The sequence below is a fragment of the Mesocricetus auratus genome, unplaced genomic scaffold, assembly GCF_017639785.1.
Source record: "Mesocricetus auratus isolate SY011 unplaced genomic scaffold, BCM_Maur_2.0 Super-Scaffold_6731, whole genome shotgun sequence".
Taxonomy (NCBI): domain Eukaryota; kingdom Metazoa; phylum Chordata; class Mammalia; order Rodentia; family Cricetidae; genus Mesocricetus; species Mesocricetus auratus.
Genome location: NW_024429185.1, coordinates 14,246,811 through 14,262,178, shown reverse-complemented (window position 1 = coordinate 14,262,178; position 15,368 = coordinate 14,246,811). Strand labels below are relative to the sequence as shown.

General features: G+C 39.1%; 2 protein-coding genes across 2 annotated transcripts in view; both read right to left on the bottom strand.

The window, feature by feature from the left end:
* Galntl6 (polypeptide N-acetylgalactosaminyltransferase like 6) overlaps window positions 1-15,368 on the bottom strand; it is a 1,054,334-nt gene that overhangs the window by 827,446 nt on the left and 211,520 nt on the right. The window lies entirely within an intron of this gene.
* Window positions 1,435-3,455, bottom strand: LOC106021543 (myeloid-associated differentiation marker-like). Its single transcript, XM_013117161.3, has one exon. The coding sequence runs from the start codon at window positions 3,190-3,192 to the stop codon at window positions 2,257-2,259; it is 936 nt and encodes a 311-aa protein (XP_012972615.1). The 5' UTR covers window positions 3,193-3,455; the 3' UTR covers window positions 1,435-2,256.

The window sequence follows — 15,368 nt, the reverse complement described above, 5'->3', positions numbered from 1 at the left end:
GTAGCTCTGGTGGTGACTTTCGCATAGCAACTATATAGACATAAAATAACTTCACAGTGAGATTACTTTGGAATACAACATGTTAAAACTGTTAACAACTGAGTGATTTAGCTACTGGTATTTATCTACCTCATTTATCTCCGTGAGTCTCTGGAAGATGTTACACCTTCCCACTCTCACTTTTCTTTAAAGTATTTTCTCAGCAGCACTGTGAAGTACTGCCCTTGGCAGGATCATGTTGTCCTTACAACCCCAACATGCTTGATTCTGTTAGAGAAGTTCTGTTGGGGATAGGTGCTATCTTACTGTTCAGCTGTTAAAATAAGCAATGTTTCTAGGAAAATACACAAATATGCAACCTGACTTTATATCCTATTTGTCTCCTAAACATCAATAAATATTATTTATGGCCCTATGCTTGTAAGATTCCCTGATGGCATATTCAGTAATTTTCTTTCCCTTTCTTGGATACAAAACTGAGACCAAAAATTACTAAAATGTAAAATAGATAATGATTTGTCATGTTTTAACTAAAACAGTTTTAAGTAACCAAATATTTCTCTACTGTTTTTTGGAGACAGATCTGTGGTAACCTTGCCCAAAATTTCATAGTCATGAATAAGTATTTTTAAATATTCCCCAGAGCTGATTTAAAGTTTTTTATATACTCATGAATATCCAGGCTAGAGTTTCATTTGCTCTCCTTAATTAAGATTAATTAATAGCTAAATACTATGAATTTTTGCCCCCATTTTGAAAGTTAAGAAAATACAATCAGTTTTGTGACAAACTGTTGTGCTATTTTTGGGAAACAAGGATCAGTTGGCAGTTAAAATCAATACTGATTAACTTCTATGTGAAAATTATTAAAACGGTCTTCCTACATTTAAGAAAATGCCAGAATAATCGTGTTGTAAAATACAGCATGGTAATCACCTTAGTCTTGTCTAAGTTAAGTGAGAAAATACTAGATGTGAAAAAAACTCAACTGTTTACTGCATATAAAATGTTTTTAAAAATGTAGCATTAAAGTTGTAGTTTCTTTAGTTATACAAAATGAAGCACAGCAATCAGTGGAAATATTAATCTAGACAGAAAAATGGTGCAATGAAAAAAATTTGGTGATGCCTTATGAAAGTGATTCTGAATCTTCCTAATGCTGAGACGCTTTACTACAGCTCTTCACATTGTGGTGCCCCTCAGCCATATGATTATTTACAATGATCCCTCAAAACTGTCATTTTGCTACTGTTATGAATCATAATGTAAATATAAGTTTTCAGATGGTATTAGGCCGTCCCTGTGAAAGAGTCATTCAAACTCCCAAAGGGGTCATGACCAACATATTGTGTATGTATGTATATATATGTGGATGTGCTGTGTTTATATAATAGCAAACTGTTTATTCAATGACATAAAAAACATTCAATTTCTTACCTTAAGTCAAAACAATGTAGGCTTTATTAGAAGCTGTTATTATCCATGTGTTTACATAAATTGTGTGAATGCCATATGTTGGACTTCTAAAGTAAGTACTTTGGTATGTATTTATTAAGATACGACCTTTTTATGTAGTAGATAATGGTATCCAGTTGAGCATATGAAATAAAATATGCTTTGGTATTATGTATATGGGTTCAGTAAGACTTGAGATATTAAATCAGAGAACAAACCCATACATTAGTAATTAATCAAGCAAAGAGTAACTCCAGATAGAGAAACAGAGACTGACTTGTGATAATGTTTAGGATTAGAAATAGAAATTAAGGATTAATTGAGGGAACATTACACACATAAAGTAATAATAACAGTGCATAAAGAAAGCCTGAACATTTGCTCATGGTTTTGCAAAAGGCGTCTTAGGCCCATGGTAGGAAGAACTGCAGAGGATTCTGAATATGTGAAGTTAACACCTTCAGTGGTAGAAGTAGTGGATAGACACAGCAAGAAGTGCAAAGACTCTCCCAGGAAAGAGAAAGATGTGACCAGGCAATAAAAATATAAGAAAGAGAAAACTAATAGAAAAACAGATTGGACAAACAAAAGTGTTGAAGCTGAGGCCTATGGAGACACAGTTCAGGGAAAAAGCCAGATGTGATAAGAAAAACAAACCAGAAAAGAAAAGGGAAGGAAAATAAACCAGAAAGAGAAAATGGGAGCAGGAAAAAAGTATAAAGCAAAGGGGACAAGAGAAAAGAGGGCAAGAAGAATGAAGGTGTTGCATCAGGGCCACGCCACGGGATCCCCTTGTGAATCTTACACCTTGGTATAAAAGTGCATAAAATCAGCTATATATGCTAGCAGGTTGACACCAGTCAAGATTGCCACTGCTAATCGGCGATCCCAGGCACACACTGAGTGAGGATATTTGTACTGACATGTCACATCCATTTTTCTGTGGGGATGGCCATTAAACTGCGCACTGAACTGGTAGAGGGGCCAGAGGACAATGGCAGTAGCGTACAAGAAGACAGACAGGTAGGTCACACTTTTCAAGAAGGTGGGGAAGGGCATGGGCACAATGTTGGTACAATTCCCCAGGTTCAGCACGATGATCACCATGGTTAGGATGAAGCATATGGAGTACACAGCCACGCACCACTCCAGGGCAGGTTCAAGCATGTACAGGTGTGGGTTGCTGATGAAGAGAAAGATGACGCATGCTATAAAGGACTCGAAGACCTTGAGCTTCCCGGGCACGCTGGTCATGTAGGAATTTACCCTACCGGGCCTTGCCTGAGTCCAGGTCACTTCTGTTGCATATGCCATACAGGCAATGCTGGAGAAGATTGTGGCGGTGACAGCACGTTTTCTGGCATATCCTTGTCCCAAAAACCGCACATAGGTGATAGGGTAGATGATGGAAGCCGACAGGCAGAAGAAGAAGGCATAGCTGGCGCAGGTGATAGGGAAATCTAGCCATGACAGGGGGATGCGGTTCTGGAAACCACCCAGTTCCACAATGAGGATCATCAGGGTCATGGAGAAGCAGAAGCACCAGGAGAACATGCACCATTTACCCATGGAGCCCAGCCAGATACCTCCGTGGGCCACTAGTGAGAAAGTCACACAGGTAGATAACAGTTGCAGCAGACGGAGAAGGCCCAGGGTCCGGATCAGCGCATGACGGGACCCCACAACCGTCAATGACTCCCCGCCAGGCGATACTCTGGTGGTTTCGTTCCCCGCCATGGTTCCTGGCGTGAGAGATATCTAAACCGAGAAACTGACAGTTCCAGATTGTGAAGTTCCAGGTTGTAAAGAGATGCTGAATGACACAGTTGGAAAATGCTGGCCAGAATACGTCCACGGACTGTGACTCCTGAAGTTACTCATGCCATTGGCCTTTCAAAGTGTCTTAGTGCCAAAGCATACCTGTTCTCTGTAGCTGTGTTTCAGGCAGTTATGTATGCGTTAAAGGTGTTAGGGGTTAAGGGCAGACAGTATGTCGTATACTTCCCCTTTAAATTAAGAGGGAAAAAAACTCTGGCAGTCAATAATTTACAGCATCACCTTGAGACTTTAAGCCCAGACCCAGAGTTCCTAGGCTGCTGACAGGCTTGGAAATGGTGCAACAATTTTGATCAGGCTTGCTATAATCTCACTATTCTAGTCCATATTAAAGGAGGCAAGAGATGGATGAATGCCTTTTCTCCCCACTCCTTTCCGTGTACCAAATGACAAAAAGACAAAATAAAAACCAAAATCGGAAAAACACACAGAAATAGGCAGAAACTCCAACATGGTCTTAAAGACAACTCTGACACTTCTGAGGGGGGAGTGACGGTGTCCCTTTTGTCTCGATTTTAAAAATGGACTCAGCTAGTCTTAAAGGCATGCTCAGATTTTTACAATTTTGCTTTTCTTTTCTTCCTAGTTACAAAAGAAAATGACTAAGTAGCCTTATTATTTTTTATTTTAATTTTAAATAGCTTGTTTTACATGTCAATCCCAGTTCCCTCTCCCTCCCCTCCTCCCGCACTCCCCTTCCACCCTCCCTCCCACCCTATTGCCAAATCCTTCCACATAGGGGATATCTAGAGTCTATCATTTTACTCTTGGTAGGGACAAGGCACTCCCCTAAGAGTCCAGGCTGAGAGAGCATCTCTCTTTGTGCTATAGGCACATGAAGACAGATTGTATACCAGGGATAGACACTGATCCACAGCTCAGGGTCCCATAGGTTGCCCAGGCCTTCTCACTGACACTCACATTTGGGGGGGTCCAGATCAGTCCCATTCTGGCCTCCCCACTGTCGGTCTGGGGTCCAAGAGCACTCCCCTGTTCAGATCAGCTGTCTCTGCTGGTTTTGCCAGCCCATTCTTTGCCAATTTGCTCATCGCTCCTCTCTCTCTGTCACTGGGTTCCTTGGGTTCAGTTCAGTGCTTCGTTGTGTGTTTGCCTCTGCTTCCATCAGTCACAGGATGAAGGCTCCCGGATGGTTATAGACATCAAGTTCATTATCAGGAATAGGCATTCGAGGTGGTCCTTCCACTATTGCTTAGCTTGCCAATTGATGTTATACCTTTAGATCACTCGAGGTCACTCTGGTGCCTGATCTGTCTTCGATCCTATGATTCCCTCTTCCCCCTATTTTACTCCCACCCCCTCAACTTCCTGTTCCCCCATGACCAACTCCCTTCCTCTTTACCCCCTCTATTCTTCCCAGGTCCCACTACCCCCCCCCTCGCCGTGTTCCCCATCCATTCAGAGGATCTTGTCTCCATCCTCTTCTCTTGGGTACTATGCATATATGCATATCTTTTAGGTTCTTTCCTGTTTCCCAGACTCTCTATCTGTGGAAGTGCAGACTGGCACTATCCTGATCCATATTTAAAATCCATATATGAGTGAGTACATACCATGTTTGTCTTTTTGCGACTGGGTTACCTCACTCAGGATGGTTTCTTCCAGTGCTATCCATTTCCCTGCGAATTTCAAGATTCCATTGTTTTTTTCTGCTGAGTAATACTCCATTGTGTAAATGTACCACATTTTCTCTATCCACTCTTCAGTTGAGGGGCATCTAGGTTGCTTCCAGGTTCTGGCTATTACAAACAATGCTGCTATGAACATAGTGGAACAGATGCCCTTGTTGTATGAACCTGCCTCATTTGGATAAATGCCTAAGAGTGGAATTGCTGGGTCTAGTGGTAGATTAATTCCCATTTTCCTGAGGAATCTCCATACTGATTTCCAAAGAGGCTGTATGAGTCGGCATTCCCACCAGCAGTGGAGGAGTGTTCTTCTCCCTCCACATCCTCTCCAGCATAAATTGTCTTCGGTGTTTTTGATTCTAGCCATTCTGACAGGAGTAAGATGGTATCTCAGAGTTGTTTTGATTTGCATTTCCCTGATGGCTAAGGATGTTGAGCACTTTCTTAAGTGTCTCTTGGTCATTTTAGCCTCCTCTACTGAGAATTCTCTATTTAGCTCTGTACCCCACCTTTCAAGTGGATCCTTTGGTGTTTTGGAGACTTGTTTCTTGAGTTCTTTGTAAATTTTGGAGATTAGCCCTCTGTCAGATGTGGGGTTAGTGAATATCTTTTCCCATTCTGTGGCCTGCCTTTTTGTCTTTTTGATTGTGTCCTTTGCCTTACAGAAGCTTTTTAGTTTCAGAAGGTCCCATTTGTTAATTGTTGATCTCAGTGCCTGTGCCACTGGTGTTATGTTTAGGAAGTGGTCTCCTGTACCAACTCGTTGAATAGTATCTCGCACTTTCTCTTCTAAAAGTTTCAGTGTGGCTGGATGTATGTTGAGATCTTTGATCCATTTGGACTTAAGTTTTGTACAAGGCGATAAACATGGATCTATCTGCAGTCTTCTGCATACCATTACCCAGTTATGCCAGCACCATTTGTTGAAGATGCTTTCTTTTTTCCACTGTACAGTTTTAGCTTCTTTGTCAAAAATCAGGTGTTCATAGGTGTGTGGGTTAAAATTAGGGGTTTCGATTCGGTTCCATTGGTCTACCTGCCTATTTTTGTGCCAATACCAAGCTGTTTTCAGGACTATAGCTCTATAATAGAGCTTGAAGTCAGGTATGGTGATGCCTCCTGAAGTTCCTTTATTGTATAGGGATGTTTTGGCTATCCTGGGCCTTTTGTTTTTCCATATAAAGTTGAGTAATGTTCTTTCCAGGTCCTTGAAGAATTGTGATGGAATTTTGATAGGGATTGCATTGAATCTATAGACTGCTTTTGGCAAGATTGCCATTTTTATTATGTTGATCCTACCAATCCAAGAGCATGGGAGATCTTTCCATTTTCTGGTATCTTCTTTGATTTCTTTCTTCAAAGACACAAAGTTCTTGATATACAGGTCTTTCACTTCCTTGGTTAACATTATCCCCAGATATTTGATGCTGTTTTTGGCTATTGTAAAAGGTGATGTTTCTCTGATTTCTTTCTCAGTCACTTCATCATCTGTATATAATAGGGCCACTGATTTTTTTGAGTTTACCTTGTATCCTGCCACATTGCTGAAGGTGTTTATCAGCTCTAGGAGTAACCTTGCGGAGTTTTTTGGGTCACTTATGTAAACTATCATATCATCTGCAAATAATGAAAGTTTGACTTCTTCTTTTCCTATTTGTATCCCCCTTATCTCCTTTTGTTGTCTTATTGCTGTAGCTAGAACTTCAAGTACAATATTGAAGAGATATGGAGAGAGTGGACAGCCTTGTCTTGTTCCTGATTTTAGAGGAATTGCTTTGAGTTTCTCTCCATTTAGTTTGATGTTAGCTGTTGCTTTACTGTATATTGGTTTTATTATATTCAGGTACGTTCCTGTTATCCCTGATCTCTCTAGGACCTTTATCATGAAGGGGTGCTGGATTTTGTCAAAGGCTTTTTCAGCATCTAGTGAGATGATCATGTGGTTTTTCTTTCGCAGATTCTTAATATGGTGGATTACATTGATAGATTTTCTAATGTTGAACCATCCCTGCATTCCTGGAATGAAGCCTACTTGATCATGGTGGATGATTTTTCTGATGTGTTCTTGAATCCGGTTTGCAAGTATTTTTGCATCAATGTTCATGAGGGAAATTGGTCTATAGTTCTCTTTCTTAGTTGTGTCTTTGTGTGGCTTGGGTATCAAGGTAATTGTAGCCTCGTAGAAAGAGTTTGGCAGTGAGCCTCCTTATTATTTTTAATGACACTTTAAGATAGTATCTCATTTAGTCCAGATTAGACTCGAATTTGGTATGAAGTTAAGGTTGGCCTTAAGGTCTTGATTCCCTTGTCTCAGCATCCTAAATTCAGGGATTGCAAGCTATCCTTTGTCCTCAACCCAGTTTTGTAGCTTCTTTTTTCAATAAGAAAGCTTCTTAAGAGTTATTCTTCTCTTTCTTGGGTAGATGGAGAGATTGAGATTGAAGGCATCTGAGGATTGGGGTGCTTTTAGAGTGTACTGAGCACGCACATGTGTCTATTATTTTGTCTCTTCTTGCTTTACTTAATTCTTGTGTGGAACTTGACATGCCTTAAGCGACATACAAATATTTATATATAAATATGCCATGTAAATGTCTAAATAATATTTATTTTTATTAATTTCTTGAACGTTGATGTCTTAGAGTTTCTGTTATTAGTCATAGAATTCTTTTTTTTAATGGGTATTCTAAATTTTTTTATTCTTTTTTTTTAAATTTAGATAAGAAACAAGGTTGCTTCACAAGTCAGTTCCAGGTCCCTCTCCCTTTCTCTCCCCTCCTCCCGTGCCCTCCCCCATCCCCCCCCCGTTATCCCCTCATTCCCCCAGGGAGGGTGAGGCCCTCCATGGGGGTGTTCATAGTCTGTCATTTCATATAGGGCAGGGCCTAGACCCTTCCCCAAGAGTTCAGGGTGAGAGTGCACCTCACATTGTTCTATGGGAGTCCAAAGTCCGTGTGTATACTTGGGATGGCTACTGATCTGCTGCCCAAGGCTCAATAGATTACCTAGGCCTCCTCACTGACACCCAGATTCAGGGGGTCTTGATCAGTCCCATGCTGGATTCCCAGGCTGATGCCTGGGATTCAAGAGTTAACCTTTGTCTGGTCAGCTGTTTCGGGGGGTTAAACCAGCCCAGTCTTAATCCCTTTGATCATCAGTCCTCCCTCTCTGTTACTGGCTTTCTTGAGTTCAGCTCAGTACTTAACCAGCCACTAAATGTAGGCTGGCACTCCCCAGATAGTGAATATGATCAAATACATTATAAGAAATTCTAAATTAATAAAAGGAATCTGCTTTAAAATCATGTTTGCTGGATGTATATGTATGATGTGTTTTGTGATTATGTGTGTGTGTAGGTACACACATGGTATAGACTATGTGTACTTCAGAAGACAACCTACAGTGTTGCTCCTCATCTTCTTACTTGGGACAACATCTCCTGTTCACCACAGCCTACATCTAAGTGTCCTTGGGTGTTCTAGCAATGTCCTGTCTCCATACCCCATTACTAGTAGAAAACCTGAGAAGGTGTTTGCTTCCTGGTGAAGAATTGTGGTCTTGTCTGTGAACTTCCTGAGAGTTAGTAGGTAGGGCATGGGTAGAGAATGTGGATGGGAGAATTTAGATGTTTCTAAAAAGAATGTCCAAATAGATGAGATAGGAGTTAACTAGGGAAATGCTGAGAATAAGGGCAACTGTGCCTTCTTGTTACTCAAGATTTTGGCGGCTCCAATCACAGAACTTGATTTATTGATATTTTCAAATGCAGAGAGGATAACTTGTCACATGCTCTATACATGCACATAAAATTTCAGATTGATACAATGAATTAACACCTATACAAAATTATCATATTGTACATGTTCATATGCATGAACAAAATATATTCTGTGTTTACTTGCTGCCACAATGTGAACAAAAAAAAAACAACAACAAAAAGACAGGCTATTAAAATTGATAGCAATGAGCTGCAGGAGGAAAGTTCAGTTTGTTTTATAATTCCATAGACAAAATTTTTACAGGATGCCTAAGAAGCAAACTATAAACAGAGATGAACAGAGCTGCTTTAGTATTTTGTCCTAAACAAAATATTTAAGTATGTGCTTGAATTACAAAAGAATAAAGATAAAAATTGCCCCTATGTATGTGTGACTTGTGCTGTGCTGGTGTCCATTCTTGGGAAGTTCAAGGATACTTACTGGACTGTTTCTTTCAAACTGCACTTGTAAAAGAACAATGTGAGGTGCACTCTCACCCTGAACTCCTGGGGAAGGGTCTAGGCCCTGCCCTATATGAAATGACACACTATGCACACCCCCATGGAGGGCCTCACCCTCCCTGGAGAAATGAGGGGATAACGGGGGGGGCACGGGAGGAAGGGAGGGAATGGGAGAGGGACCTGGAACTGACTTGTGAAGCAACCTTGTTTCTTATCTAAATTTAAACTGGAAAATAAAATTAAAAAAAAACTAAAAAAAAAAAAGTGGTACAACTTTTAAATGTCTGGGGACAATGAACTTTCCCAGAATATTCGATGTAAAGCCAAGTAGTATTTGAAATGTCTTTCTGTTGCATAAAGGATTTATATCAATATAATTTCCATAAAAGATAACTATGCAAAGAATACCTTTCAGTGAGAATGCATATGAACGACTGTGTGATTTTATGTGTGCCGGAAATCGTAAGTCAGACTCCTTCCTGATGAAGCCATTCCTCTAGTTGACAACTGCCAAAGTCATCTGAAAATCCCATGAATATTAAGGCACTGTTCACCAGCACATTTGGCATTTTGAAGTCGGGCAAATAGAACTCATGAAATATGAAAGGAGTGTGCCATGTCGCTTTATGGAAAATATTGCCATTAAGATGATGTATAGAGAAATTCACACCTTCATCTGCTGAGAGCACTCAACTGTATTTTCTATCAGCCGTATTCCTTGCTTTGAGAGTGTTACCATTGGTTTATACCTTCTTTTCTCGTGGCTTTAGGAGATCCCACTGCTAAACTTATGTGAAAGGTATGTTATTTTATGTTTATATTTTAAATACAGAACCATGCCTTTACTGGTATTGTAACCAATAACAGATTATAAAATCCTTCCATCCTAGCTTCCAGTAATGGTCCAGGTGTGTTCTTACGCACATCATGTATTGCAAGTTTTCATTGCACTGCTGGTTGGATAAGCCTAAAATTATTAGGGTTTCGCTTATAGTTAAGTACCAGAAAACATTTTGTCCACCTTAGTGATAGTATATAATTTTTATTATGATTGAAAGCTCACAGTTTTGCTTAACACAAATCTAACCACTTGGAGCAATGTAGTCATTTCTGTTTTCCTTAGTTTATATGATTTTGAAATATCAAATACAGATTTCCTATTCTTAAAGACGACTCCCATAGAACAATGTGAGGTGCACTCTCACCCTGAACTCTTGGGGAAGGGTCTAGGCCCTGTCCTATATGAAATGACAGACTATGCACACCCCCATGGAGGGCCTCACCCTCCCTGGAGAAATGAGGGGATAATGGGGGGGTTGGGGGAAGGGCACGGGAGGAGGGGGGGGAACGGGAGAGGGACCTGGAACTGACTTGTGAAGCAACCTCGTTTCTTATCTAAATTTAAACTGGAAAATAAAATTTAAAAAAAAAGAGTTATAATAAAAAAAAAGAAATATTTAAATGTCTTGATGTTTTAAGAATGTGGAAAATTATACTAAAATTTAAATAATTAAATCACACACATATTTGCATATATTTATTATAAAAATTATGTAATATTTACCTTAGAATTTCTATTCCAATATATTTTATAATACTTCAAATATATGATGAGAAGGAAGATTGTTTTCCTTTTAATTCAAAGAAATTCATATGTACTGAAATATAGAAGAGAAATAGAATGCAGGATAAAAACTTACTCTGTCTCTATTTTTTTGTCTCTCTCTTTGTCCCTCTCTCCTCCCCTTCTCTTTGTCTCTCTCTAACACACACACATGTAATTTCCTTTAAGATACATGCTACTTAATTGCAAATGATTTGCTCTTTTTTTGTATTTAAACTACAGAGCATAATTCACCATTGCATTCTTTGTTTGTTTTGTTGTTTATTTGTTTCTCAAGATAGGGCTTCCTCTGTGTAGCCCTGAATGTCCTGGAACTTTCTCTGTATACCAGATTGGCTTTGAACTCAGAAATCCGACTGCCTCTGCCTCCTTAATACTAGGAATAAAGGTGTGTGTCATCACTGCCCGGCTCATCAAATACATGTCTTATGTCCATATACAAATGTAGCTCTCGTTGTCATCAACGAGGCTTCTTTTATTCAGGAGATAGAGATCATTACAAAAAACCACTACAGGTCAAAACACAGAGATTAACTGACCAGGAATGCCTGAACCAGGTAATGTATCAATAGCTCAACCCCTACCCCAATCTTCAAGAGAAGTCTTTGTAGTGAAGGCTGAAATGTTGCAAGAGTCAGATTATCAGAACACATACTGGCTGAGCAGCTGTCTATTCCAAAGAAAGTAGACAAATTGGCAAGGGTATTAGGAGGAGCTGTGGAAAGAGGTGGGGATGAATATTATCAAGGTACCTTGCAGAAAATTCTGAGTTAGTAAAAATAGTGTATCATATGGGAAATTCATGGTCCAGTCTTCAAGTTGTTGAAAAGATTTTCATGGCTTGTATCAGTTCTTGGCACAGAGAATATATTCAAGGACAAGAACATATGTAATGTTTCATTTTTATCTGCCTTCAATGTGTATAAAAGGAAACATAGACACGTAAGAATAATCTAAGGAGAACTGCAGCTCTTTATGATAGAATTCCATGATTAAATTATCAGAAATCACTTGAACCTCATTCAGCACCAATATTAGGTAATGTAGACAAACTAATTTGGTATTTCAACCAATGATTTAGTTTTTACCCTTATTAATAGAGTTATCAGGCCTAGTCTGGTATGGGTAAAATAAAAGTTGTCTTCTTAGATCAATGTAATAGTATAGTATATTTCTAAGTTTTTTACACCTCAATAATTGTTTAAAAATAAAATTTATAACAGTTTACTATCTGAAGATATGAAAGTGATGAAGTATACTTTATTTCCTGGGTCCACTATTGATATCATATGGATCAATATTTAAATTACTCTAATTTGCTCAACTTCATAATGTACTGTGAGTTAAGTCCACCTCCTGCTTAGGGCTTAGGCCCAAAGAGCATCTCCAAATGACTTTAACAGTATAAATGTGTTCAGGAAATTTTTGCTTGTTATGTGATTATGTAGACAACTGTGTATGCCATAGAATGGGTAAGAATTAAAAGTCTGCTTAGTCTTCATTCCCTATCAATAACAGCACTGTCTTCAGAATATGGCTAATATTTTCAGTTCAGATCTTATAGCATTGTTTAATGAAATCCAACTGCCTCCGTACCCTTATTTCCTTCCCAAAAGAAGAGTGACACAACTCGAAATTGCTCTTAATTCATTATGAACAGTATTTTATGTGTCACAGTCCACTTATATATTGACAAGTATGGTAATATTAGTCTTTTGAAATGTGAAATCTTTGTTTTTTAGTTATACATCTTATTAAGCAGAGTGACTTTCCTCTATATTGCTGCATTTAAACAAATGAGATCTACAAATATGAAACCAGATGATCAATTGTGTTTGTGTGTGTGTGTGTGTACACATGTGTGTTCCTGGATACACAAGTGGAGGGCAGATGCCCAGGTTAGTTGTCTAACTGTGTTTTTCCCTATGACTGAATCTGAATAAACACTAATACTGACTTAGATGCTCTATAGGTAAATGATGTACAGGCCACAAAGTTGGCAGTATGTCACAAAATTATTCAGTTATTTGTCCCTTTTACTGGCATTAAGAATATCTATTTTTTGCTGGGCAGTGGTAGCACATGCCTTTAATCCCAGCACTCGGGAGGCAGAGACAGGCAGATCTGTATGAGTTCCAGACCACCCTGGTCTACCAAGCAAATTCCAGGACAGTCTTCAAAACAATACAGAGAAACCCTGTCTCAAAAAACCAAAAAAAAAAAAGATATCTATTTTCATTTTCAGATTAAATAAGTCTTCAAGTTAGATCCAACATAATCATCCATATGTAATTATATATAATTTATAATACATATATGGATGGAATATTTACATGTTTATTTATACATACATTATATGAAATACATTACTATGTAAACTATATGATATGTACATATATGTTTTCATATAAAGAACACATTTCCAAGTGTGGTCAGTCCATTACATGGGCTGAACAGGTATATTTTTAAGAATGTGTGTATGTACATACGTGTGTGTGTGTGTGTGTGTGTGTGTGTGTGTGTGTGTGTGTGGAACGATAGGAAAATTAAAAAAGGTTATGAATTTGAGAGGGAGCAAGGAGAATTTATAGGAGAGTTTTGAGGGAGAAAGAGAAGTGAAATAAGGTAATTATAATTTTTAAAATATCTTTTAAAATATTAATAAATACCTCTACCTGTTGTAACAATCTCATTTTCATGAGATGAAGCAGAAATGACATTTCATCGAAATGATATCCATCTTTGCATAGAGACAGGAGATTTATATGGCAGAGAACATGACTATCAATTAAAAGGGATAAATGGCAAGATATGTGGAAAAATAAAGGAAAACACGCTCACAGTTCTATTTCCTTTAATACTTTACTACTTTACTGTTGTATAAAACAGTATGAAAATAGAGTCAATACACAGACAAGACATCAGTGATCTCTAAATATCTATGCTATAATTAAAGCCTGCCATATTTACTTTACTAATTATTACTAGTACATTGGGCATATTTTATTTTATTTGTTTAAATTAGAAACAAGCTTGTTTCACATTTCAATCCAGCTCCCTCTCCCTCCCCTCCTCCCCCACCTCCCAACAACTGCTCCAGGTCCCCACCCAATCCCCACTCCATTCCCCAGGGAGGGTGAGGCCCTCCATGGGGGATCTCTAGAGTCTGCCATTTCATTCAGGGCAGGGCCTAGACTCTCCCCCAAGAGTCCAGGCTGAGAGAGCATCCCTCATTGTGGGATGGGCACCCAAAGTTCATTTGTATTCCAGGGGTAATTACTGATCTACTACCCAAGGTCCTATAAATTGCCTAGGCCTCCTCCCTGATACCCACATTCAGGGGGTCTGGATCAGTCCCATGCTGAACTCTCAGCCATCAATCTGGGGTCCATGAGCTCCCCTTGTTCAAGTCAGCTGTTTATCTGGGTTTCATCAGCCCAGTCTTGACCTATTTGCTCATCATTCCTCCCTCTCTGCTACTGGATTCCAGGAGTTCAGTTCAGTGTTTAGCTGTAGTTGTCTGCCTGTGCTTCCATCAGTCACTGGATGAAGGTTCTAGGATGGCATATAAGGTAATCATCAAACTCATTATCAGGGAAGGGCATTTAAGGGAATCTCTCCACTATTACTTAATTTGCCAGTTGGTGTCATCTTTGTAGATCTCTGGAAATCTCACTAGTGCCAGATCTCTCCTCAAACCTATGACTCTATCTATTATGGTATCTCTCATCCTGCTCTCCTCTATTTTCCCCCGACTTAACCTTCCTGCCCCCCATGTCCTCCTCTCCCCTCCTCGTCTCCCTCTCTCTTTTTCCAGGCTCCCCCCCACCCATGTTCTCAATCTGCTCAAGAGATCTTGTCTCATTCTCCTTCTCTGGGTTACAATGCATATGTCTCTTAGCGTTCTTCCTGTTTTCCAGACTCTCTCACAGTAGGATTGCAGGCTGACACTCCCTGATCCACGTATAAAATCCATATATGAGTGAGTACATACCATGTTTGTCTTTCTATGGCTGAGTTACCTAACTCAGGATAGTTTCTTCTATTGCTATCCATTTGCCTGCACATTTCAAGATTCCGTTGTTTTTTTTTTCCACTGAGTAGTACTCCATTGTGTAATGTACCACATGTTCTCTATCTACTCTTCAGTTGAGGGGATCTACGTTGCTTCCAGGATATGGCTATTACAAATAATGCTTCTATGAATATACAACAATATGTCCTTGTTGTATGAATGTGCATCATTTGGATATAGCTAAGAGTAGAATTGCTGCGTCTTGTAGTAGACTGATTCCCATTTTCCTGAGGAATCTCCATACTGATTTCTAAAGTAGCTGTAATAGTTGGCACTCCCACCAGCAGTGGAGGAATTATCCCCTTCCTCCACATTCTCTCCATCATAAACTGTTTTGATTTTAGCAATTCTGAATAAGATGGTATATCAGAGTTGTTTTGATTTACATTTCATTGATGGCTAGGGATGTTGAACACTTTCTTAAATGTCTTTCAGCCATGTTAGACTGCTCTATTGAGGATTCTCTATTTAGTTCTGTACAATTGGACATCATTTTATTAAATTTCCTTTTAA

Excerpts from the sequence above, each read along its gene's own strand:
- LOC106021543 (XM_013117161.3), bottom strand. The coding sequence starts at position 3,192 with ATGGCGGGGAACGAAACCACCAGAGTATCGCCTGGCGGGGAGTCATTG.